Source organism: Carassius carassius, chromosome 39 (assembly GCF_963082965.1).
Source record: "Carassius carassius chromosome 39, fCarCar2.1, whole genome shotgun sequence".
Lineage (NCBI taxonomy): Eukaryota > Metazoa > Chordata > Actinopteri > Cypriniformes > Cyprinidae > Carassius > Carassius carassius.
Window position 1 is genome coordinate 18,911,232 of NC_081793.1, and position 27,975 is coordinate 18,939,206.

At 40.6% G+C, this 27,975-nt stretch overlaps 1 protein-coding gene across 1 annotated transcript in view; it reads right to left on the reverse strand.

The window, feature by feature from the left end:
• LOC132121549 (unconventional myosin-Id-like) overlaps positions 1–27,975 on the reverse strand; it is a 91,329-nt gene that overhangs the window by 55,594 nt on the left and 7,760 nt on the right. Inside the window, exons 2-11 of the mRNA XM_059531061.1 lie at positions 15,768–15,976; positions 14,081–14,174; positions 8,932–9,097; positions 8,025–8,078; positions 7,605–7,700; positions 6,232–6,348; positions 5,931–6,134; positions 5,153–5,298; positions 4,931–5,045; positions 4,610–4,780 (exon numbers count right to left, since the gene is read on the reverse strand). Of these exons, the coding sequence (XP_059387044.1) occupies positions 4,610–4,780; positions 4,931–5,045; positions 5,153–5,298; positions 5,931–6,134; positions 6,232–6,348; positions 7,605–7,700; positions 8,025–8,078; positions 8,932–9,097; positions 14,081–14,174; positions 15,768–15,976 (1,372 nt within the window). The remainder of the gene's footprint in view (positions 1–4,609; positions 4,781–4,930; positions 5,046–5,152; positions 5,299–5,930; positions 6,135–6,231; positions 6,349–7,604; positions 7,701–8,024; positions 8,079–8,931; positions 9,098–14,080; positions 14,175–15,767; positions 15,977–27,975) is intronic.

Here is a 27,975-nt window from a genome sequence, read left to right on the forward strand (position 1 = left end):
TATACTTAAAATCACTCTTTTTTTCCTTCTTGGACAACCAACCAATCACAGTCTTAAAAAAGATTGTGTCATACATAGCAACGGGGTCAACCCTGCCTCCTCACTAAGATGAAAGTTTTTCTCTTTTCCTTACTCAGAGTTGCTCTCAGATTGGTCCCGAATCGCTCTTAAGCAAAGACTTCTACGTAAAAGTGTATAAGCTAAATTAAGAGTTTTCTGAGAGGATTCTTAGAATCTTTATGAATACGGGCCCTGATGTTTTAATCTTAGATAAAACATATGACATGTATACAGACTGAGGCAAACTCTTTATTCAAGCAATTTAAAATGAAAGTTAGGCATATGCCATCAAAGTAAAGTTTTTCTTTCAAGACACTGTAAGAGGGAAAATTGTTTTGTATAGGGGAATCAAATCATCTCCAGCATGAGAACCAATGCTGAACTTTCATAACATGAATAAATGTAATTTTTAAATACATTTAAATACAAAACAAGTTAATTGGAATGACATTTTGCGATATTCATGTAGTTTTTTTTTTTCAAATTAATGATTAATGCAGCCTTGGTGAGCATAAGAGAGTGCAGGATTTTACATAACATGTTTGTATTTCTATTCTACATTAGTCTGATGTCACAAACCTTTCCATGATTTTAAGTTAAATTAAAATGTTTATTTACAGAATGTTTTCAGAATAAATGGGCAGAAAGTGTTACAATTCATTGCTCTCCCCCACTCAAAATTAAACATCTATACTGTAGAACCTATTTATAATCACTAGAATCCACAAATCATACATACATTTTTTATTTAAAAGTCCAAAAAGAGTGAATTAATGAAATAATAAAACATTTATCCTTTCCTCGCTGCCACTATGTATTGTATATCCAGTGAAGCTTATGGCAAAGCAAGTTTCACGTTTCCTGTGAAGTCCTAAGTTAAGAGAAAAGAACTACAGAAAAAGAACTCCAATCCACAGAGCATACATTTCACACTTGAGATCAACCAAGGGTAAAAACTCCCCTCTTAAACCAAGACTGCAGAACTAAAATAGCAAAGCGAAATAGTCACACACACAAAAAAACCCTACAACAAACTTTTTCTTCACATGAGACACAGCCACAGACTTTTAACAAGCAACTATAAATTACAGTATGCTGTTAAAGTGGCCTGCATATTTTGTGTCTTCCAGAGAGGATGTGTATCAAACATGCTTTGAAACATCTCAGAGGTGGCTATGAATGACGAAAGAGTCACAGCCTAGATCTAATATGTGTGATATATTAGAGAGCTTTCCTTATCCGTCTCCCCCTACCGCCTCATCACTTTCTCTTTCATATGCTCATTTGGCATGTTAAATTTAGCAAGAGTGGCCTTTACATAAATGGGTTCGCCATATCTTAAACATATACTATGAAGTGGATACAGGTATGAAGATTTTTGTGCTTGTGCGCAGCAGGAGAAATACACATCATCTATCTAACTAAAGGCCTGAGATTCCTCCACAGTGAGGAGTCATCCTATGCATTACAAATGAGCTCTGAAGGACACTTAGGCCCAATCCCAATTCTATTTTATATTCCTTCCCCTTCCCCTTCCCCTCCGCCTACCATTTCCCCCTGTCCCTTGAAACAGAGTGTCAAGGGGTAGGGGAGAAAATATTCCCCTAAGGATTGGGACACCACTACCATGACGTCACACGCCATCATTCGTCGTCTAGCTCTTACAATACACACATATACTGGTGTGCATTAGAGCCTTTAATTATCGTTCTGTATGAATGAGCTGCTTATTGACACACACACACACATATCAGAAATCACGCAACTCACACATCCAGCAGAAAATAAACTCGTCAACGCTGCCCCACGACTTTTATTAAATACAGTTTAAATACTGAATCGCTACCTTTTTTTTTTTCCAGCGATGAGAGGATACAATCGCTGTTTTTAAGTAAACTCACTCTAAAAAGATAAACGCACAGACGCGAATACATGCAACTTCCATTTCTCTTTCTCTCTCTCGAATAGGCAATATTTGAGAAAAGGGTTTAGCGATTTCTAATTATTGGGGTGATCAGCCCCCATCAATGTCTACGGCAGTTATCGCCCTGATCAGACATATGCTGTGACACTATCATGCAGTCTGTAATGATATGACGTTGGCAAATATTAGCGATTTTTTGCCAACATGTCTTTGAGTAACATGACCATTAATTTGAACTCACAATTGAATGTAACATAAAACAAATGATTAATTTTCATTAAATCTTTATTTATGCCAAAAAAGCTAACATTTATGTGTCTTTTTGTTCGCTGTAGCAGCCATGTTTCCGAGATAATTAATACCCCTTCGTTTGAAGTGTGGTCCCGAAAAATCTTTGTTTGAAGGCCCTTCCCCTTACCCCCACCCCTCCAACCAAAACAGAATCGAGACACCCCTACCCCTTCACATGAACGCACGAAACAGAGGGGTAGGGGAAAGGGGAAGGGCTAAGGGGTAGAATTGGGATTGGGCCTTATTCTTCCTGCATCCAGGGAAACTTTTGATTATTCACACAGCCTGAAGTGGGGGGATTATCATGGGGGCAGGTGATACCTTCTCACTTCTCCTCCCCCTTTCGATGTAAATGCAGAATGTGAGACAGATTCTGAGCACATTTTGATAAAGTCAAAGCTAAATTCACCCTCAGATGGGTCTGTGCCCAGGGCACTGAACGAAGGGCTGGTTAGTGTCCAGAGATCCTGTCTCTCATGAGCTCTGCAAGGTAGGTCATGTTTACATTTTCTTTCGTTTACTGCCTTTTTCTATCTTTATGTCGGCCTGTCTCCATCCATAACTCTCCAACTCCCTTTCACTTTCGGACACTTTGCCAAGACTGAGACATCAGTCTTACTACCTTCCATTGGCTGCCAGTGACATCACCAAAGGCTCAGCACTGAGAAATACTGGAGGACGTTTTTTCACGGACCATTTATGCCTCCCTGTGTTGGTTTAGAGTAATGCATACAATTCAATTAAAAGCGTTGCTCAGAATTGCATACTATCATAGTACTATTTCTAATTCTATAGTAGGTTCACTATGAAAAATAAATAAATAAAACCTTAATGACTTACTAGATTTGCAAAAACCTGCATTTTCAACAAATAAACTGATTAATCCTACTCCACTGTAGTCTGCTGGTTAAAAATTGGGGTCAGTAAGATCTTTTTTCTAAAGTAATCACTTTTTAAAGCAAGGATGCAATAAATTGACCAAAATTAAATTAATAACATTTTATTTAGGATCCTTTATAAGCATCAAAGTTTCCACCAAAATATTAATCAGCACAACTGTTTTTAACATTGATAATAAAAATAATTCTGAAGGATCACGTGACAATAGCCATGTTTACATGAACACTTTTTGTTTCAAATAGAATGAAATCGTTCTGACTAATGAATCCGAACACAGTGTTTATTTGAACACTAAAAGAAGTTCCGAATGTAGGTTTGGGAGGAGCCTAAACATTCACTCCTGCCAATCATCATTATGAGCCTATATAAGCAGCAGTCATTGCACCGTCCCAGCAACTATTTTTCTGGCATCCCTACACCTCCCCATCTCCTCCTCTATTTCTGTTATTCTCCTCTATGTAGTACTGCAAATGGGGGGGTTGAATTCGGAGCTCAAGTAAAGCTTCGGGTTCGAGTCTCCATCAAGGACAGCAAGCCAAGTTAATTTACTATTAACCATCAGGACTGGATGGGCAAGCGATCTCATGATATAAAGTGATCGGGTTGAAGTGCACATTTATATGTCACAAGCTTTAAATCAGATTTAATCTTTTGACATTCACACACTGCACAAATATACAGAGTTTCCTGCTGTTTTTGCATATCAACCATCCTCCCTTTCTTTCTTTGAAAAAGCAGACTTAATATTGATCTATTTCAGGTCCTAATTAGGAGACGATAAGCACATGAAGCTTTGTTCAATGATGCTTATATTAATCAAGGAGTAAAAACGCCCATTCCCGCTCCCAAAAGAAGACATCTGCAAATGAGAGTTCGAAGCAAACACTTCTGCACCATGTTATCCTGCAGGACTTTACAGATGATGAGTGGACAGATAATTTTTTGATTGACCCAACAGTCATTCATTATATTCAACAACAACAACAGCAGCTTGTTCTGTGCGTCATGCATCATTACGCCATTTCTACATCATTGCACATGCGCAAAACTTTCCATTTTTGGTTTTGATCCAATCAAGTGTTTTAACATATCCTATAGAATGGATTAGAAAAGGTTTATCCCACACCAAATTTCAGTCGGTTTTGGCATTTCTATTCTGCTAAATTTCAGAGCATTTTAATTCAGATTGGACTTTTAAACTAATTGTAATCTGAATACAATACTCCATGTAAATGCACTTACTGAAGAATCGAGTCATGGCTGCTGAAAATTCAGCTTTACATCACAGAAATAAACAACATTTAAAAAAATATATTAAAGCAAAACAGTTGTCTTATATTTTAATAATATTTCACATTATACTGTACAGTATTTTTTATAAAAAAAAAAAAATGGATCCTTAGGTAATTACTTGGCATGTGTTATTTTCAATACCTTGCGGCTGGTGTAATGGGCATGCTTTGCCAGTTTTCCATCGAGAGCCTGCAGGAACATCTCATCCGTCACCTTCCCCACATTCATGCATGCCTCATCCAGGACTGCAAAAATTCCCTTATGTTGCTGTTCCACCAGATCCACGATGATCTGGTTGTTGAAGTAGTCAATCTGTTTTCATGAACACACAAACACAAATCACAACAAAGCTTATTTAGTTATTGCATTAAAATCAGAGAGATTCATGCAAATTGAGTTTTTGTATAATATAAACAGTAAAGATGTGAAAAGTTTGAGAAGAAACAATCAAATTAAACCCACATGTTTCCAGGGGATGCCCTCATTTTGATACTCTTCTTGCTCTTGTTTTAACACCAGCTGAATGAAGAGCTGCTGTAGTTTCTCATTACAGTAGTTTATACAGAATTGCTCGAAGCTGGATAAAAAAGGAAGAAATTGGAGAGACAATAATTATTCAAACAGAGCAAAACAATATATCCAACTAAGATCCTCATATCTGTATGGTAAAGCAGATGCACTCACCTGTTATTCTGAAAGATCTCAAACCCATAGATGTCCAGGACACCAATGACTGTGTTCTTCCCATGAACCCTTGCATCATAGTTTTTCACCTCAATGACGTCATTGATTCTTCCCACAATCCAACAGAAGAGCCGCTCATAAATGGCCTGTGAGAAGCACACAGAGAAAATTGGTGCATGAAGAAACGTAGATGTGAGTAGTTTAGTCAATTAAGTTTGTCATGGCCAAGATTTTATCGGAATTGTACAGCTACAAAGAGATTGTTTCCATAGCAACCAAAAAAAAAATGTTATGCCCACTATGGCTGCATTTATTATCACCAAAAATAATTTGTGGAATGTTATTACAATTTAAACTTAATTCAAATATTATCTTTGTATAAACCATGATAATTTTATCAAGAATATTTGATGAAAAAAAGTTTTTTTCTTTTTTCTTTTATTCAAAAGAATACCATTTATTTGAAACTGATTTTTTTGTAACATTATGAATGTCTTTACTGTCCCTTCAGATCAATTTAATGTATACTTGCTGAATAAAAGTCTACGTATTTTTTGCACTTACCCAAAGATTTGAAGGATATAATACACGCATATATATATACTTTTTAAGTTGTACATTTTATTAGAATTTATAATTAGTTAAATATACAAATTATTTAGGGCCTTTAGAAGTTTTAATTCAAATGTTAGCATGTAGTTCATGTGCAATTTTTTGGTCCAGCAGTTTTATTTACAGCTTTGTTACCACCGTTTTGGTAATGAGTCCCAATTCATACCTTGGCCAAAGCATCACGGCCATAACTGGCCTCTTGATGAGTGTGCTGTTTGTCAATGACATCACGGCCGGTGGCCACAGTGCGATAGAGCAGAGCTTTTTCTACATTTTCATCTTTGGTGGACAGCAAATCCCCCATAACTGACACAAGCTTAGGGTTCTCAATCAGAGTCACATCTCCATCACTTCCAAACTTTAGATTCCCCTGAAAAGATCAAATAATTAATCGATCAATGAGTTTGGGGTACAAAAACTAGCAGCAGTTAATAATACTTTTTAAACAAGCTTAGGAAATACTAAACCAGATGCAAGATGGTAGCCAGGATCTTGTAGGCCGTCTGAATCTCCTCTGTAGTGAATCCAATGACCTTCATGGCATCAGCGACAGCTTTAAAATCAGCACTGTCATTTATAGACGACTGCAAGATTGAAAAGACAATCTAAGTTTGTGAGTTAAAGTCAAAAACTACAGATCCTGATACATTAAATAAAGTTAAAACATCTTCTTCCTGACATTGCTTCTAATTCCTGACATATGCTATTAATTCAGCTAAATGTAGACTTGGCTAAAAGCCCTTCATTTTTTTAGTAAAGCTAAATCAGTGCTTTTGAAATGGGAGGTCATTAAACCTTATATTACATTCACATCTAATTTATAGCGGAGCAATTAAAAGCTGAAAACTGCTGACACAGCAACTCAATCCCTAGACTTCCTAAAACAGGAGCACAACCATAGACAGTAAAAGAAATGGACACAGCGACCCCATTGGATTCAACGGAGAAAAATATAGTGAATTAGAAGCAAGCACTTCCTGGGGGTCGGGCGTACTGCACAAACTCAAACTGAGCATGATGACGTAAATGTCACGTGAGCAACCTGTAAGTCTTCTAACCGCTGTGCCAAGAGAAATCTGAATCACCCACCGAATCTTCCAGAGAAGGCGAGTGTGAACAGTTATGATGCAATCGTTAGCCTATTTTTTACAAAAACTGCTTCTAAATGAATGAATGAGAGTCAATGGAATGCTAACAGCAGGTGGGGGTCCGCTAGCCAATGGCGGCGCCCAGGGGTGCTTCAAAAAAATATGAAACCCTGCCCCCCTGAGCGCAACACTCAAAACGCTAATTATTCGGGCATGCTTATGGCTAACAGCTCCTGCAGAGAAACACTGATTTCATACAGCAGGAAATTTTTGCAGCCACAGTCGTGCTGGACAGAGTGTGAAGTTTAGCCAGCATGTACACCAATAAAAGACTTGGGAACTGGCATGAAATGTTCAAAGCACTCCAGGCTGTTTGTTTCAGACCTCTGTAAGCTTAACACATCCAGGCTGTTCCATGACAACACCTGGTTTTTGCTCTCAATTTGTTTTTGTGCACACTAATTAAACTCCCTGAAGAAGCAATGGAACAGTGCTCAGTCATCTCACCTCTTGACTCAACAGGCTAAAGATGTGAGGCAATTGCAAATAGGTTTTAATAACCCATTAACAACTATAATCAAATTCCCTGCACATCATGTTTGACTGCTCAGAATTGGTTTTATTTTCCAGAGATGCCAAAGGTCTTAAGATCCTTTATGATGTTTGTAAAAACTCAACACAATTTTTCATATAATATTGCACAGACTTTACCACCCATAATAGTCTCTTTTCATTTGTAGATGATACAATACCTTTATATGGCCTCCAACTTTTATGTAGGTGTATGCTGTGGGGTCTCTTTGAATGTGCAGGGACCGCAGCTGAGCATCTGGAGCTCCTTTCACCAGCTGAAAAATACATTTAAAAACACCTTTGACTTTCCCCACGGGATCATTTCTCCTGTGTTGATATGGAGAAGCATGTAAATTATAGTCTTGATAATAATGGATGGCAGAGCATTAACAATCAGATGAAATTGTTCTGATGTTTTGCACATGTTTTGAAGCAACAGGACATTATTTTGCGGGAGCAATAAAAGTGAAAGATGATTGGGCTTTGACGGCTCTGACAGAGAACTCATAAACACATGTTTGGTCGGATTTGTCTGGTGTCTGGAATGGCTGGCAAAACAAAAACAGCTTTTTCATGTCTGAGGTGAGTGCTTCACTCACCTGGTAGAAAGAGTGGAAACTCCTCTCTCCTTCCTGCTGAAAAATGACTCGGGACTATGGAAGAAATAAAAAAAGGTGTTAGATAAAGATCATATAAATGTATAATCTACAAACATTTCACATCCTCTCCAGCACACATTATATTAACAAGCATGACAAAAGTGGATGGTGAATGGCCAAGCAAAATTGTCTGTATCATTGCCAGGGTGTCGTGGGTTGTTGTCAGGGTATTGCTACGCAAATATTTATTTTTTATGCTTAAATAATGTTTTGTGTGTGTGTGTGTGTTTTTAATAAGTTACTAAACGGTGCCAGGTCATTTCTAGGTGGATGCCAAAGTGTTTTGGATAGGGATGCCATGGTGTTAGAGGTTGCTTGTACGTGGCTGTTGCTGATTTCTAACTGGTTCAAGTCAAAAGAGCCATGATAATTTTATCCCTAACTATGGATAAGATTTTTTTAAATCATTAACCCGGAGTATAAGCAAAAGTAATCGCAAGCATCACTAATAAACAGTTGGAAACACTATACTCATGAATAATGCAAGTGAGTTGGGCTGCATGATTTGGGGGAAAAAAATCGATGTGCAGTTTTTCTGATAAAATCATTTTAAAATGATCGCAATTTTTAAATAATTATTTAATTATTATTATTATAGTCCAAATTTAGAATTATACTTAAAAATACTAATATTTACAGTGAAATGTTATTACTACATGAAATTATTACTACATGAACAAAATAAGAAATATTACTATTGTAATATTAAATTGCATTAAATTGCAGCTTTTCATGATTATTTAGTCATGATTAATTGTACAGCCCTGTGAAAAAGTCACTTCTATTAATCTATACATTTTTTATTCATTAGAGTTAAGCTTTATTGTCTCCTCTTCACCCCTCTTACCTTCTCAAGCAGGTAGTTGTTGATATGGCCACCAATGGGGTCTCCCTTAAAATCAAAGTTGATATCCATGTACTTGCCGAACCGACTGGAGTTATCATTGCGGTTTGTCTTGGCATTCCCAAAAGCCTCCAGGATGCAGTTGGACTTCAGCAGCATGTTTTTTACCCTGTATAAACACACTTTTTTCATTTCTACATGCATTTATTAGCCACTTGTGCATCAGTTTACCACTACAGCTAAACAAGTGTCAGTTTCAATATGAAGTTGATGGACCTGATTGCTCCTAACACTTACTATTAGAGTAAATGCATAAATCTGTCTGTATGAAGCCTTTACAAGCAAGTATATGTGATTATATCTGGCTATTTTAGTATATATAATATCACAATGTCATATCCCAGCATGGCAGTTAAAAGTGTTTTTGTGGATGATTTATGAGGCCTGCTGCACGGGTCAGACCACAAAATGCTCAGCATTGGTTCTCTTGCCGAAAAACCATGCATGACCTACACTGCACATTGAAGGAATGTGCCCCACTCAGTGCCTGACAAGCTGAAAAGGTCCTAACCCTACTGTTACAAGCCTGTCAGGCATTAAGCGGGACACTTTCCTCCATTTTTCGACCCAAATACCTACAGCATCTTGTAAAATTCCACTTTGCTTTTGCTTTGGACCTTTAGCACAGTGCTCCTGAACTTTCTTTGCTTTAGGTATCCCAACAGCCCCATCAAAGATAATTATTTTTAAATATATTTTATGGGCTTAACAATTTATATATTTTAAAGATTATGATTCATTTTTTATAGATTTAACAAAGCAAAATCAAAGTCTTACTACCCTATAAAACCAGCTTAAGTGCCCCCTAAATTATATGTTATCCTGGTTGGAAATCACTGTAGACTACAAAAACTCCAATCAGTGATGGTGCCCCTGTGTTTTGGCATAACTTTAGATGTACTTCCTGGAAAATATTTTCCACTGATCAATGGCCAGTTTCCAAAGAGCTTTAGTAAGCAGAGAAAATAAACCATATCTTCTGGGTGCAATAACACTGATATTGTCACAGTGTCTGGGTTGTGTCCCTGGGTTTCCACTAGATGTCCTCCTTTCTCACGGTGTCTGTCACCTTATCACTTCCTGTTCCCTTATTTGGTCACCTTCCTCCTTGTTTAGTTAATTGATTGTTCCCCACCTGTCTCCTGTTTCCCCTTTATCCTTCCGTGTATTTATACCCGGTCTGTCTGAGTCTGTGTTACGGAGTCCTTGTTTAATGTTAAATGTTAATTCATGTCCGTCAATGCCTTGCCTTGCCTTGCCTTGCCTTGCCTTGCCTTGCCTTGCCTTGCCTTGCCTTGCCTTGCCTTGCCTTGCCTTGTTTATGTTATGTTTGGATTTACCGGTTTTGACCCTGCCTGGACTGTTTAACCCTTTGGATTTGCCCTTTGATAAAGTCACATACCTGCACTTGGTTCTCTCTCCTGTGTTCTCTGTAACACCGATCGTGACAGAAGGACTCCGTCACTGCAAGAGCCAGCGGTATGTCGGCTTATGTCTCCTCCCCAGCCACAGTGCGGGAGAGGAGTGGATTTGAAGGAACTCGCCTGGTGGTTTTCCGGGGAACCAGAGGAGGTCGCCGAGGAGGGAGTGGTCGAGAGGATACTCAGCACCGCTCTCAACCAGGGCCGCCCTTCGACCCGGGGCTCGTGTGGGATGGATTAGAGCCACCGTCTCACCATGGCGGACGGAGAGGAGAGAGGAAGCGCACGTCCGCCACAGTGGCGTCACTGCCCATGATGGCCGCTAGTCCAGCGCCACGAGGCAGGATGGACGCCAGCTCAGCGCCAACGCCCAAGAGGGCCGCTGACTCATTCTTGGATTATTTCGCTACGCTGTCCAAGATCCTAGAGATTCCCAAGACGGTTAACGTCATGGCTGCTGAGCCCGCGCCACAGCACAAGATGGCCGCCAGCCCAGAGCCACAGCACAAGATGGCCGCCAGCCCAGAGCCACAGCACAAGATGGCCGCCAGCCCAGCGCCACAGCACAAGATGGCCGCCAGCCCAGCGCCACAGCACAAGATGGCCGCCAGCTTGGAGCCACAGCACAAGATGGCCGACTCAATGCCTGAGTCTCCAGACAAGGTGTCACCGACTCGCCAACATAGAGGGCGGAGGAGGAGGAGACAGGCGTCTACCGTTCCTCAAAGCCCAGAGGACGTTCCCGAGGCGGTGCCCGATGCTGTTCCGGAGACCGAGGCGGTGCCCGATGCTGTTCCGGAGGCCGAGGCGGTGCCCGATGCCGAGGCGGTGCCCGATGCTGTTCCGGAGGCCGAGGCGGTGCCCGATGCTGTTCCGGAGGCCGAGGCGGTGCCCGATGCTGTTCCGGAGGCCGAGGCGGTGCACGATGCTGTTCCGGAGGCCGAGGCGGTGCCCGATGCTGTTCCGGAGGCCGAGGCGGTGCCCGATGCTGTTCCGGAGGCCGAGGCGGTGCCCGATGCTGTTCCGGAGGCCGAGGCGGTGCCCGATGCGGTTCCGGAGGCCGAGGCTGTTCCGGAGGCCGAGGCGGGGCCGGAGGCCGAGGCGGTGCCCGATGCTGTTCCGGAGGCCGAGGCGGTGCCCGATGCTGTTCCGGAGGCCGAGGCGGTGCCCGATGCCGAGGCGGTGCCCGATGCTGTTCCGGAGGCCGAGGCGGTGCCCGATGCCGAGGCGGTGCCCGATGCTGTTCCGGAGGCCGAGGCGGTGCCCGATGCTGTTCCGGTGCCCGATGCTGTTCCGGAGGCCGAGGCTGTTCCGGAGGCCGAGGCTGTTCCGGAGGCCGAGGTTGTTCCGGAGGCCGAGGTTGTTCCGGAGGCCGAGGCTGTTCCGGAGGCCGAGGTTGTTCCGGAGGCCGAGGCGGTGCCCGATGCCGAGGCGGTGCCCGATGCTGTTCCGGAGGCCGAGGCGGTGCCCGATGCGGTTCCGGAGGCCGAGGCGGGGCCGGAGGCCGAGGCGGTGCCCGATGCTGTTCCGGAGGCCGAGGCGGTGCCCGATGCTGTTCCGGAGGCCGAGGCGGTGCCCGATGCTGTTCCGGAGGCCGAGGCGGTGCCCGAGGCTGTTCCGGAGGCCGAGGCGGTGCCCGAGGCTGTTCCGGAGGCCGAGGCGGTGCCCGAGGCTGTTCCGGAGGCCGAGGCGGTGCCCGATGCCGAGGTGGAGGCCGTTCCCGATGCGGTGTCCGAGGCCGCTCCCGATGCGGTGCCCGAGACTGCTCCCGAGGCCGTGACCGAGGCAGTGCCCGAGTCCGTTCCAGAGGCGGTGCCCGAAGCCGAGGCGTCTCAAGTCTCCACAGGCAGTCCAGAGTCGAGTCAGGTTCCAGTTGACCCTCCAGAGGCGAGTCAGGGTCCAGTGAACTCTCCAGAGTCGAGTCAGGTGCCAGTGACCTCTCCAGAGTCAGGGCCAGTCACCGCTGGTCCTCCGGAGTCAGGGCCAGTCACCGCTGGTCCTCCGGAGTCAGGGCCAGTCACCGCTGGTCCTCCGGAGTCAGGGCCAGTCACCGATGACCTTCCAGAGTCAGGGCCAGTCACCGATGACCTTCCAGAGTCAGGGCCAGTCACCGATGACCTTCCAGAGTCAGGGCCAGTCACCGATGACCTTCCAGAGTCAGGGCCAGTCACCGATGACCTTCCAGAGTCAGGGCCAGTCACCGATGACCTTCCAGAGTCAGGGCCAGTCACCGTTGAACTTTCAGAGTCAAGTCAAGTCACTGGGTGGTCTGCTGCTCCGCCCTGGAGGACTCTGGCCTTGACCACAAGGGCGTGGCGGTCTTCTGCTCCGCCCTGGGGGGCTTCCGCTCCGACCACACGGACATGGGGGTCTTCTGCTCCACCCTGGGGGGCTTCATGTTGTTTTTTCCTTTTGTTTTTGTGTTAATGTCTGTCCCTGTCCCTTTCTGTTAGTCTGGCCCTCCGTCCCTCCCCCTGAACCTCCTCCGGTCCTCCTCCCTCCTGGTCTTTCCGTGTTGTGTTTCATTCTGGTGCCTGTTCCCCATGTTTTTCTTTTCTGGCCCTCCGTCCCTCCCCCTGAGCCTCCACCTGTCCGCCTCCCTCCTGGTCTGTTTTGTGTCTGTCGTGGAGCGTCTGGGAGCCGCTCCGTAGAGCGGGGGTTCTGTCACAGTGTCTGGGTTGTGTCCCTGGGTTTCCACTAGATGTCCTCCTTTCTCACGGTGTCTGTCATCTTATCACTTCCTGCTCCCTTATTTGGTCACCTTCCTCCTTGTTTAGTTAATTGATTGTTCCCCACCTGTCTCCTGTTTCCCCTTTATCCTTCTGTGTATTTATACCCGGTCTGTCTGAGTCTGTGTTACGGAGTCCTTGTTTAATGTTAAATGTTAATTCATGTCCGTCAATGCCATGCCTTTGCCTTGCCTTGCCTTGCCTTGTTTATGTTATGTTTGGATTTACCGGTTTTGACCCTGCCTGGACTGTTTAACCCTTTGGATTTGCCCTTTAATAAAGTCACATACCTGCATTTGGTTCTCTCTCCTGTGTTCTCTGTAACACCGATCGTGACCGATATGAGATAAGCTGATAGCACAAACCACTATTCATTTGACAGTGGACAGTTGCAAAGCATGATTTTATTGTTATTACTATTACTGCATAGTTAAAACAAAAGAATAAAGGTTTATGTACCATGTTGCTCAATAACGATATATAAAGATCTTTATGATTAAACATAACATGCCCTGCATATTCCTACACTGGGTGTTATATCATGCTCCACAATTTAATCAGAGATACAGCAAAAAACATTGCAGAGTTTCTTGTCATTTATTTATCAAGTTAGACTTGGATCCGTCATATTTCAATTGACCCAGTTCTATTTTAATCTCTGCCCTACATTTCACTTCTATCTCTCCCCATGAGGATCTGTATTATTTATATACTCACTATCATGAGAAATTTCACTTTGAAAATTGTGTTTTCTGTTAGTCGCAACTAAGCAGAGATTCATAAGATAATGAACAGTATCTACATAAACAATATAAAATAATGAAATGCTCAGTGGTTATTGATTATAAAATAAAGGAGGAATGCTATGCAGCATGGTCTTAATATGACTCATCGCTGCAGCAGTGAAGAGAAAGGAACAAAAAGGCTTTTAGTTATACGTACCTCTCCACCTCTGCTCTTTGGCTGGGATTGGTGATAGCAGCAATATATTGCATAATATATTTACTAGCCTCCGTTTTTCCAGCTCCGCTCTCCCCTGCAAAGTTAACAAGCAATGAATAATACTTGTATATTAGTATATAATAAACTGAAGTAACTAATTATAGTAATTACAATCTACAATGGAATTAAAAAAATCTGAGACCACTAGAAAAAAATGTCTTGTCTGGCAATGTAAATAAGCCAAGGGCTTTATTGTGTTTTTATCCTCGACAGTTTTTCTAAAGTGTATGGAATACTTGTATTTTGTACAGTTTTATAAACTTGTCAAAAATATTTTTAAATTTCATATATTCAATTCATATATATATATTCTATTTTTAATTACTTGCACTGCACAATACTGTTCAATATTTTAGGGTCAATAATTTTTTTTAAAGGAATTAATACTTCTATTTAACAGAGATGCATTACATTGAAAGTGGGAGAATTAAATTTGTAATCTGTTAACAGATCTGTTACAAATGTTACAAATAAATGCTTTCTAATAATCAGAGAATATATACAACAGTTTCCGCAAAAATATTGAGCAGCACAACTGTTTTCAACATTGATAATGATAAGAAATATTTCCAGAACACCAAATCAGCATATTAGAATGATTCTGAAGGATCATGAGAAACTGAAGACTAGAATAATGGCTGATGAAAATTCAGATTTTGCACAGGAATAAATTAAACTATAATAATATAGAATAAATAATTAATTATAACTATTTTAATCAATTTAAAATATATTAAAATAGATACAGCTATTTTAAATTGTAATAATAGTAACAATTGTAACAATATTGCAATATTGTCAGCATAAGAGACTACTTACAAAAACAACAACAAAAAATCTGTTGTGCAATTACATTATAGCTATAACCATAACATGAAATATTAATTATTAAATGTATCAAATATACATTTTACATGGTGGCTGGAAAAAGGGTGCAAACAAAATAATCCAAAGCTTCAATTTTCTGAGTTGGCCCTTAACCTATTTATTACACCTCTATTACACCTTACTCTTAATAAACAAACATGTTCCTCTGCTTGCCACAAGATGGCACCACATATACCAAATATTTGTGCAATGTAGTCACCACCTGTGGTCACTCACTGAATAATAATCAATGTTTACTTATAGCATCAACATCTGAGTGGACCAGATTATTTCCCTTCAGCTATGTAGTTCTACAGTGTCCCAGACGGAATAGAAACACTGTCTCTAAGAGACATTTTTGTAGAAATTTTGAAACGACCATGTTGTTGTTAATCTTTTTCACACAGTGGGCATGTCTTGAGAAAGCAATTTGTTCAAGCACTGAACTCTATTGTGAGCTTTCTCTGTGACTGGAGAAACCACACACCACGTCAGTGCCCAGCTATTCTCATCTGACCACGGATCTAATCACATCACTCCCAGTCACACTGTGGCCCCATAAGAAGACCCCGAAAGCCTGTGTTCCAGTAAGAGTGTTATTTAATCAAATAAAAGAAATACAACAACTGGCTGTTTTTAATATTATTTGAGGATGAATTAATGCATTTTTCTCCTTAAATGTAATATTACTTCAGTGACTGCTCCACAGATTCACCCATGAACTTGATGGTGAGTCACAACACATTCAGATATAGTGTACCTGAGATAACAATGCAAGTATCTTTGTTCCTCCTCTTCATGGCTTTATATGCAGCATCAGCGATGGCAAAAAGATGTGGCGGTCGCTCGTACAATTCTCTGCCTTTGTACTGCTCGATGGTGTCCCGTCCGTAAATGTTCATGGCACGGTAAGGGTTAACAGACACTACCACTTCTCCGATGTAAGTGTAGATACGACCCTTTTCAAACCTGCAGGCAGGAGAAAGACGAGCACATCATTGATCTGCTGTATTCACATTCATGGATAATACGGAATATTTATTTAACCATGTCTGTTTTAATTTGTTTAACAGATCTGTTTGGTTTGTGGTCAGTGTGGTTTGTATAATCATGTTTTAGAGCTTTATGTAAAGAAAGGGCAGCTTAATGGATTATCTCTGTCAGGAATCAAAAGCAAATAAAAAGCACAGGATAGTCAAGGTCATGTTTCATGAGCTGTATAATCTGTTTGCACATTAATAAATCCTGCTGAAAATACCAACATGAATTTTCTAGGCTTGTTAGTACTGAACCAGCACAGCAATGATGTTGACTAGTCGTTCAGAAAACCCAATGACTACTGTATCTCCATACCCAACTCCTTGGTGACATAAAAGCTGGCTGTTATGAGCTCCATCCTCAGGGGAATCTCACTTCCTTGTTTTTCTGAGCAGATCTGGGTCATGCCTAGAATAAGGCATCCTTTCTTCTCAACCTGTGGGTTTGCCAAGCCTCCCTCAGCTCCATCCTGCCCCAGTCAGTGTGCTTAGAAGTTTGAGGCATGACCTCATAGTTTTTCACTGAACTATATTATTGCGGAGTACTGAAGCTCTGAATGGATCTTGGTCTTTTAATTTTCAGGCTTCCAACTCAATTAAGTTCAAACATCCAGGTACATGTAAAACAGTTAGACTCAGTTAGTAGTATTAAGAACAGCTGCAATCCCCGGGGAGTATCTTATCTATGCCCTACAGAGCAGAAATGTACCATACAACTACATTCACACAAACAAGTCACAGAAACAGGCCTCAATTCCCTCAGGTCTTCTCACAAATACAGCAGGTATTCATTGAATTAACAGTGATCCTTTAAACCAGAATTAATCACTATGGACACACTCTGAAGTATATATTAAACGGATTCAGTCAGATCCAAGTGTGCACTTGGTGTGCATACTTTGAACTTACCCAGTTTAAATCAACCAAAAATGAACATTTTGTCAACATTATGTCACCCTTTAGTCAGACTTCTATTTCAAATAAATGCTATTCTTTTGAACTTTCTAAATCATCAGAGAATCCTGATAAAATGTGTTTTATGCGACTGTACAACTGTTTTTAACATTGAAGAAAGGTTTCTTGAGCACCAAATCAGCAAATCAGAATGATATCTGAAAGATCACGCGAAGAGAGGAGTAATGGCCGCTGAAAACTGAGCTTTGCTATCACAGGAATGAATTAAATTTCAAATTTTAAAATATAATTAAATAGTAATAATATGTCACAATATTTTTTTTATATTTTTTATGCATTTTTGATTAAACAAATGCAGTTTTGTTGAACATAAGAGATCTTAAAAAAAAATGTTTTAAATCTTACCAACACACTCAGGTTTTTTTTTCTTTTCTTTTTTTACCAGTGTGGCTTTTTTAATTCTTTGAAATACATTTAGGAAAATGTTCAAGCTACACTTTTCCATACAAAAAACAAAACAAAAACAAAAACTTACATTTCAGCATGTTCCTAACTCAAAGCATATAGCTGACTACTTTTATAGTGATTTTCTTTTTTCCCCACTTTTTGCAGCCCGTGGTCAACATCAAGTTTTATTATATGCAAAAGAACTTTCTCCTCTTGTGAAAAAGAAAGTTTGGAACAACATGAAGAATTTGATTGGTGGATGAACTGTCCAATTAATTAAATGTAAAAGATGTTTTATCTCAGTCAAACAAATTCAGCATAGTATGTGTGCTGCTATATATCAGAAGTCATGACAAGGGATGAATGGCAAGCAGGGTGGTATGGTAGTGTTTCTTGTGCCTTTGGTGGCAGCAGCCTGTCAGGCTATAGCCCTGGAGCAACCTGCATAAAAAGTCTCTTTTGTGCCAGCCTGCAGAGTAGAATACTGTGGTGTACCCGCACCCTTGTTCTTCTGTCAATGTGAGGTCTGTGTGCAAGGAGCACAAGCCAGGCTTCCAGACCCCAACACAGCAGGCTGGCTCTACTCACCCACATCAGACCCTCAGGGAGCACAACGTCAACTAATGATAATGACAGAGGGATCATTTTGATAAATAACTGTATTGTGTCTCTTTGGTAAAATGAAATAATTTTAATATAATTAATTTGAATAAACTAAGGCCCATAGAAAATATTGTACCAAAGCGGACATAATTTAGTTTTTCACAAGCATTTTACATCTTTTTTTATCTGTAAAGATCAAAGAAACATTTTCCACATTATATGTGTTATCAAAGACATGTGATCATGAATGAAACTGAAGCCAAAAAATATTAAACATTTTCAAAAAGAGTCTATTATAAGAGTCATCACTCTATGGAATGGGGTCGGTACAAGTACTTTTTGTTTTTGAAAGAAGTCCACCAGTAGGTCAGGCTCATCAAGGCTGCAATTATTTAATAAAAAGTATGTTGGAATGTTGAAAATATGTTGGAAACTGTTTTTGTGTGGAAACGGTGATTACAGATTTTCATTTTTGATGCACAGAAAGTTCACAAGAGCAGCATTTATTTTGAAATAGAATGTAAAGGTCCCTACTGTCACTCTCACAATTAAATACATCTTACTGACCTAAAACCTTTTAACGACAGTGTGCATTTTATTGTATTTGTGAACACAGTGGTTCATTTTTGAGCCAAATCAAACTCTAGGAAAGGCACACTCATGGTATGCTTTTGTCCTTTGATACCACCATTTGGTCCTATCCTCGTTTACTAGTCAATATTTGCCGTCACAAAAGTGTAATTTCAGTATAAACACTGGTATGTACTGTAACTTGTGGAAACAAGAAATGTGACATCACAGCCTGTCATTAAACAAAATCATAGCCAAAACATATTGCTTATTAATGTCACAGCACAAACCACTGAATTCCTGATTTCCAAATCTGTCCTCTCATCACATCTCGCCCAGTCACAAATGCGATTCTCAGAACCTGTCAGCAAATCTTTCCAATTCCATCACATTTCTCTTTCATCTAAAAGACACGACTAACTCGTAACCCTTTAAGTTTGCCCTAGTCCCAGTGGACAGCTGCCCACAGAAATCAATTGTGCGTGTAACAATATCCAGCATGTCATGGGGTGTGTGTGGGAAAACACTGAATCATCATCTCACATCTGCTTCTGTGATCAGATTATCAAAATCTGATAAACCTGTTGTTCAGGTTTTTAAGAGCTTTTCCTGGGAGTGAGTAGAGAGATCTGGGAAGAGGAGTAGGGGTCTGGAGGGGTCAGAAGGCCTAGGGAGGGGTTGCTGCTGCATGAAGATTAAAAATGTGTGTCAGACAACACAGGGCCAATTCCTCTAACAGCTGAATCTACTCCACAGGTTAAAGCATCAGCATTATTGTCCAGTAAGTTATTCCTCAGAACGTAAACAATGCTGGTGTACCTAACATTGTTTTTCTTCAGAGGAATAAATTAGATTCATTGAAGGGATATTTCACTCAAAAAAATGAAAATTCTGTCTTATTTTATTCACCTTCATGTTGTTGCAAACATTTGACATTCTTTCTTCTGTGGCACATGAAAGAAGATCAGTAAGTTTAAGAATTTGTTTGTTTTGCCTATACAATAAATGTCAATAGTGGCAAATGTTGTTTTGAACCCCACTGAATTTTGTTATATGGACAAAAACAGGTAGAGAAAAGAATTCACAAAAGAAAGATATGAGGGTGAGTAGATGATGACGATTCTTGCAATGATTTTTGGTCCTTTTAATTGCTCCATACCAATTAAATACTTAAAAAAAAAAAAAAAAAAATATACATATATATATATATATATATATAGATAGATAGTACTGACCAAAAGTTTGGACACACCTTCTCATTCAAAGAGTTTTCTTTATTTTCATGACTATGAAAATTGTAGAGTCACACTGAAGGCATCAACCTGAACCCAATCGAGATGGTTTAGGGGGGAGATGGACCGCAGACAGAAGGCAAAAGGGCCAACAAGTGCTAAGCATCTCTCGGGGAACTCCTTCAAGACTGTTGATTGATTGACCCTATCCTCTCGTCTTCCGAGTTCCTTTTTCTGTTCCCACCTTTGTTTATTTGTTTTGTTTATTTTTTGGACTGTCTGTTTGGCTTTGACCTCTGCTTGTTTGACCACGTATTGGATTACCCTGAACTGAGAAATAAATACCAGCAATTGGATCTCTTACTCTCTCCTGTGTCTCCTTGGTGTGCGAATCGTTACAGAAGGACTCCATCTAGTGGGTTGGCGGCCATCTTGCGTTGTGACGCTGGGCTGACGGCCATCTTGGGCAGTGGCGCTGGACTGACGACCACCTTGTGCTGTGACGCTGGGCTGGTGGCCATCTTGTGCTGTGGCACTGGGCTGGCGGCCATCTTGGGCAGTGGCGCTGGACTGACGACCACCTTGTGCTGTGACGCTGGGCTGGTGGCCATCTTGTGCTGTGACGCTGGGCTGGTGGCCACCTTGGGCAGTGGCTCTGGGCTGGCGGCCATCCTACCGGAAGAGACAGGAGTGGCTGGGGCATCCCACGGAAGCCGATGCTGCAAGTAACCCAAACTCCCAGAACCCGAATGTGTCCAATTGATCCAGTTCCTTCTGAGGAACCGGGTCATCCAGTCCAGATAAAATGGTAAAACAGAGACAATAGGACCAGGTAGAATAGGGAAACAGAGACTGGACAGTATGACAACTACCTCTTGAAGCTCATCAAGAGAATGCCAAGAGTGTGCAAAGCAGTAATCAAAGCAAAAGGTGGCTACTTTGAAGAACCTAGAATATGACATATTTTCAGTTGTTTCACACTTTTTTGTTATGTATATAATTCCATATATAATTCCACATGTGTTAATTCATAGTTTTGATGCCTTCAGTGTGAATCTTCAATTTTCATAGTCATGAAAATAAAGAAAACTCTTTGAATGAGAAGGTGTGTCCAAACTTTTGGTCTGTACTGTATATATTTAACTTTTTCAAGCAAGTTGAAGAGATTGCAGTCAGAGCTATACCTTCACCACATAAGACCAACCTTTCAAACACTAGGATCATTGAAGCCCCAGACAATAAGAGTTTGACACCACTTTTAGAAAGAGATCACTTGCCAGGCTGAGGATAACTACTGGTTTCAGGCTTGTTTGGGTGGGTCTCTTCTTTTGTGATTATTTGCTTGTGGTTGACCAGGGTGTGGTGTAGCCTATAATTTCCACACTAGTTGCGAGTAAAAAAAGTGAGAGGAGTAAAAATCACCTGAACTGGAAAGTAGTACAGGATACACAAAAGACGTACAGAGAATTAGAGACAAAGAGATGGAAAAAACAGATAAGACAGAACAGGAATATGAACATGCAAGGCCTGCACACTAAAGCACTGACTTATAAGATGGTCTGACTCCTAGATAGCAAATCAAAGCCTGTGTATTCACAACCTCAGCAATGAAAGGATAATCTGTTCCTCATCCTTGCTTATCCCCTGAACACAATTTACCACCAAGCAATCAGTGTTACTCAGTCCACAATTTATCACAGAGCATACAATATATGACCTGATAGCAAACTGTCCTCAGGACTGTCTATCATGTATGCCTAGAGACAGCTCAGCTCAGAAGAATTATTGGAGATCTCAGTTATGCCTCAGATGTTTCTCCTAAAATACTTTATATATTTAAATACCCTTGACTCAATTTGACTCACTCTTGTCATGTGTGTCCCACTTGGCAAAACTTCAAGTCATGTCTTAAACGTGCAGCTTTCATGCTAACATTCATTAGCTTTGCAATAACTACTCAGGAAATGAGTGCCATGTATAAATGTCAGAGGTTTTTGTTAGTTTGGCCGACTCCCTTCATTGTCTCCCTGAGATCACAGGTACTTTTTGTTCTCACGTCAGGATGAGGGAAAGAATATTAGGGAAAACTAAGGTATCTTTTGACGATTGGGTTTCAGAGGGCAATGGCAAAGTGACTAGACATGGCCTTGAGCCAATATTATGTTACTGAGCAGTAGCGGATGAGATGATGGCCGATTTGAGAAGAAAAAAGAAGACAAAACGACAAAACTGGCCAAACGGAGTCAGACATTACTCAGCAAGATATTTCAAGAAGAGATCTCCATCAGGGTAAAAAGAGGGCATGAATGGAAAGTACTAAAACAGACATGAGAAAGAAAGTTATGAGGTAATTGGCTGAAAACTAAAGGAAATGAAGAAGCAGAGTGGAAATTAGTGTGAATGCTACTGACAACTGGCTGTAACACTGTTCCACCAACACAGCAGGACACAGACCTGCTTGAAAATGGGTAGAACTACTAGAGATAGAGCTGCATAAAAATACATGACATCCATCATAGTGTCCCATCTAAATGTTATTAGCTAAAGCAGATTATATACAATCTCATTAATGTGTCTATGTAATGTAATCAAACCACATCATCAGTTGGAAAGAGTAAATGGGTTTCCAGCAGTGGTGAATACACAATTTGGGAATTATTTAGGGGTCGATAATGTGCGTAAGTAAAGATAGTCTAATGAAATTGGGGCTATGAATATAGCCTGTCTTAAACACAGGAGAGAAAGGGGTTATGAAGAGGGTGAGGGGTCAGTTAAGACTATATAATATATCAAGGCTATAAACCTTAAAGACAGTGAAAGTGAGTGAGAGAGATCCTCTAACATGCTTAGTGGTATCAGTGACCACCAGCCAAAGCACACAGTCCACAAATGAGACGTCTGGTTTAGCTTTAAGCTTATTTTGGAGGGAGGGAAGGCCAAAAAAAGCAACAGCGTTGTTTTTGTAAGGCTGGTGATATGTTTCAGATTACAGGGGGTTGTATGGAAATTCTTGAGGGTAGACAGGCCCTTTTCTTCTCTAAAGAGTGAGAGAAAATGAGGCTGTTTTTTGAAACCATCAAACTACGAAGCTTTTGATGGACATATGCTTCTGACGAGAATACACAATAACGATTCCACCAGTGAAAAGGTCAATATCCTATTGTCCTCTTACATCAAAATTCACCAACACATTTGTTTAGATCTGTTTTGGACTGTGTGGCATGTATTGTAAGGGTGCTTGATCTGTGCATATTTCTATCCTTATTCACGGTGGCAACAATTCCTGCCAGACCGAGACTAGAACTTGTAATCCAAAGGTTCAGCGCTCTCTCCATTTTTATGCATAAAAATAGCATAAAAATGGCTGCCCGCTATGGAAGCATATTGGTAGCGATATTCAATTTGGAATGTAATATGCAAAATGACAATGCAATATGTAAAATGGTGATGCATTTCTGTATTTACATTTACATTTTCCAATACATTTGTGCAACGTTTGGTGCAAAATGAAAATTAAATTACATAATTTTCATTTGCCATTTCATACACCAGTTTTAATATGTAAAATGAATACTAATTTTAAAGCTTTATAAGTTGCAAAATTAAAATGAAAATGTATTACAGAAATGATTAGATATGTATAACATGTTCAAGCTAAAACTGTGGCAAAATTATCATTTAAATGCTATTTTTCTTAAATGCATTAACACTCACAGTCAAGACACTTTGATTGCATTTTCATTCAGTGTCCCGCAATGAATGTAGCAAAATTCAATATGCACATTGAAAATGCATTCCGAGCCGATCACTTGTCCGCCCCCTCCCGCCATGTCAATCACTGCGTGAACAAGACGGGGCTTGCAGAAGGTCAGAGACTCAAATCTCAAGAAGAGGATTCAAGTGAGAGAACATGGACAAGACCGTTGGTCCATGTACGTTTTGATCATTTCGGTTTATGGCTTCAATATTTCATCAGTGTTGGGGTAGTTACTCAAAAAAAGTAATTAGTTACTAGTTACTAGTTACTTCTGTAAATTGTAATGAGATTACTTTACTAGTTACTGCGTTTGAAAAGTAACTTCACTACTTATTACTTTACTTTCCCGTTTCTTAATTTACTGTGTAGATACATGGACAAACATCATAGCCCTATCATTCACCTGTCTGCATAGTGTTTATTGTATAAATGTATACAAAATGGCATGTAAAACCATATGAAAGAACAATATCCCCGTCTGCACAAAGAAATATGCCTCACTGTAAAATCCACAAACAACAGGATAAAGGAAGCTATGGTTGGGTCATTTTAAAATGGGGTCAACACACAAGTTTCAAAACACAGGCTTTGGGAAACATGAGAACAAAACTCTATTCCTGAGAACAAAACCAGCTTTTTATTAGGTTCATGGCAAAATATAAAAATAAAGGTAACTTTATCTCATAAAATAAAATCGCAATTTAAAATATACTTAAGCCCATAAAAAAGACACGGAAACTGCAATTAATTAAATAAACAGAAAATTTGCATCATCCCAAAAACATTATTTTCCCCTTAGCTCGCTCTCCTCTGCCTCCTGGAGATGTGGCTTCCAAAGGCTGTAACATACTAAGTCACAAACTCTTGAACCTATTAATGATGAATTATTGTGTGTTGCAATTATCACAATGCACAAAACAGAAAGTGCAACGAAAGTGTAACAGTGCAACAGTGAAAACAGAAAGTGCAACAAAAAGTTCCATTCAATTCATTTTTTCTCTCTATTCTTCGAAATAACGATTGTATCGCATAAGTAAAAGTCTTTCGAATCTTTTATCTGACAGCCTGTTCCTCCTTGGGGTCAGAACAACACTGCCAAGGCTGAAAAGCCTTTCAACTGGTGCACTTGACGGTATTGGAGTGTTGTACTGCTTTGCAATTTCCTTAATCCTGGGGAACCTGGAGAGAACCTCCCAGTCAGATCCGGGCAATTTTAAGTACTCCATGACTTCAGTCTCTGCGGTGTAGGAAAACTCCTCTTCAAATTCAAAAAAGTCATTGTGACTGGAGGTGGCAGGGCTCTGAACTGCTTGTCTCATCAGTGGCTCTTCAGGAATCCGGGCACGACACTCAGTAATTAGCATGGTTTTAACAGCATCTCTTCTCTTCTCATCTTTGAGCCAGCGGAGCTTGAATTTGGGCATTGTGGCAGCAGCCATAAGAGCATCCTTGCTGTCCAAGACAGATGCAAATCTGTCTTTGATTGCCTGTAATATGAAATAGTACATTGATTAGACAAACATATACAGTTCAATTAACAGCTTTTATAGCCTCATAAATTTGGGCTACATCAGCTATATTAAACTGTAGGCCTATAGCCTACACTGCAAGCTATTATTTAAGGCGGCACTGATACAAATTATTTTGTGGTGAAGTAAATACTACAGAAAAAAACATCATGTAATTTATGTGAAAAAGTTCAGGCAAGAATAAAAAAACGAAGTAAATTCTTAATTCAATGTTATATTGTTTGTGTGAAATGTATTGAAAAGGAAACTTCAACTAAATAGATATTCAACCATTTCCTAGCCAAGTTAAAAATTACTTATTTTCTTTGTTACTTTAATTTAACTTAGTTAAGTAGAGTACTTAATTCCATATGTGAAATTTACTTAAAAAAAAATATGAGTGCAAAAACTAATTAAGTAAATTTAACTTATTATTATTTTATTTTTTTCTGTGTAGGGCCTATTCATTTTATTATTCAATATGTGTTTACCTGTACAATAGCACCAGGCATGCCAGCTGTCATCTGGGAAAGGCCATCCTTCAACGCAAGCAACTTTGACATGAGAATCTCCAAGGTTGGCAGGAGGGTGCCGTAGTAGCAATCATCTTCTCCCTGTAGTATATCTAATGCAGCAGCAAGAGGTTTTGACACTGCACAATATTCCTTCAGGAACTGATACTCACGCTCAGTGATGCCCTTTACACTCAGTCTAGAAAAAATGGTGTTTAAATCTCTGATTGGGATTTCTGTGATGAGAGATAAGGCGTTATGAGTCGAGTTCCAGCGTGTAGCAGTGGGTACAATGAGCTTTCTTTTTAGCACATCCTCAACCTGGTCTGAAGCCACAGTAGACCTACTAGTTTTTGTCCAGAGAGCTGCACACTTGGCGAGAGCACTTCTGTAAAGTGCTTTACAGTCATTGTTACTGGTCAGCCATTTCTCCAGGTCATTTTTTGAGATCAGGTTTAGTGTATGTGCTGCACAGCGCAGATGAGGCGGCAGTGAAAATGTCTCATCTGATTCTGTGGAGAGTGCTTCGGCAACATCAGTAAAAGTGACCTCCTCCTCCCCCTCCTCGTCATCAGATAGCTCGTCAGAGACAGACCCATCATCAGGATGGGATTCAAACATTCTAAAGGCTTTTACAAAATTGCTGCCATTATCAGTGACACATGCTGTTACTTTATGCGATAGTCCAAAGGCTGAGTGAACCTGTTCTATTTCGCTAGCTATGACATCGTAAGTGTGTCTTCCTCTCACCCGTTTGCAGGCAAGAGCAGCCTTCTCGCGTTTAAAACTAATGCTGTCTATCCAGTGCACCGTCATTCCTAAATAACTTTTGTTGTTGGCGGACCAAATGTCCGCGGTGGTAGACACATGATCCAGGGACTCAAAAGTTCTTTTGAGCTTCGATTCCATGTCGGAATAACACTTATCCAGGTAATGGGAAAATGTTTTCCTGTCGGACGTTGGCTTGCGAGTCGCGGGTATTTTATCTAGAATTTTTCTAAAACTGGGTGATTCAATGGTTGACAGGGGAAGCATGTCTTCTACAATGAACCCTGCAACTAGCCTGTTCATTTCGTTTTGTGTTACCTGCTGCGCTCCAAGGCTTGAGAAAAGCTTAGCTTGTTTAGGCGGGGTCGGCTGATGGGTGACTCCTTCAAATGAACGGCGAGCAGGATCTTTCGCCACAAGTTTTGTATTGCCATGCTGGGCTGACAAATGCTTGGACAGGTTGCTCATTGAGTTGGCAGCAGTTGAAAGACACTTGTCGCCTGGGCATAGAGTGCATTTCACACGAATATTTTTGTCCTTTCGAGCAATAAATTGAAAGTAATGCGAATATCGCCACTGGCCGAAACCCCCTGTCTCCGTCTCCATCTCCATCTCCCTCTCCTTCGCACCAGCAGCTACGTCACTTAAATCGATCTCTATGGCAACGGTGCCCAGGCAAGCACACACACACACAGGCAGCACGCATGCACGCGCCACTTAAACAGACAAAACTTTACACACAGGCAAACACGGCTTGGGTAACGCAGAAAAGCGCGTTCCTATAGTCTAGTAAAGTAGTGTAGTTACCGATATTTTTAGTGTAATGCGTTACTTTACTTCGTTACCCAAAAAAGTAATATCGTTACTGTAATCCGTTACTTTGTAACTCGTTACCCCCAACACTGTATTTCATTCGCACTTGTGGGCGGCGCTGAAGCGCTCCTTTGATCTGATTGGTCGAATCGCTCCACCTTCAGCTCGGTCTTTTCATTCTTTCAGGCAGAATAAGAGTCAGTGCGAGTGAAGCACTGTAATGTCTGAAACCACTGCTCACTGTTAATTAGAATAATATTTGAATCCGATTATGCTGGCCACATAATTCGTGCTGCTGCGACTTGCAAGAGACCCCGTTAAATTATTTCTAGGTATACAGCAACACGAGTCAGACGAGTCTGAAGATCTGAGGTGAATTTGGTGAAACATTAAAGTTCTAGTCTGTGTCAATTACTCTCATAATAAATAATAATAATAATAATAATAATAATGTTACCCGTATTTTTCGGTATAAGTTGCATCAGTCCAAAAATACGTCATGACGAGGAAAAAAACATAAGTCACATTTATTCAGAAACAAGAGAAAACATTACCGTCTACAGCCGCGAGAGGGCGCTCTGGGGTAGGGTACAGGAGCACTGAGCAGCATATAGCTAATTTTACTATTTTTATTTCAGAAATGTAACAATATTAATTTTTACAATTATTTATTAATGTCACACAAACATACCTAGTGCCTTATGACTTAAAAGATGGAAGTGGTAAATGTTACAGACATGGAACTGTTCAGTCTATTATTGATTTTTATTTCCACTTCACTTTTTTCCAAGGAGACAGAACTATTT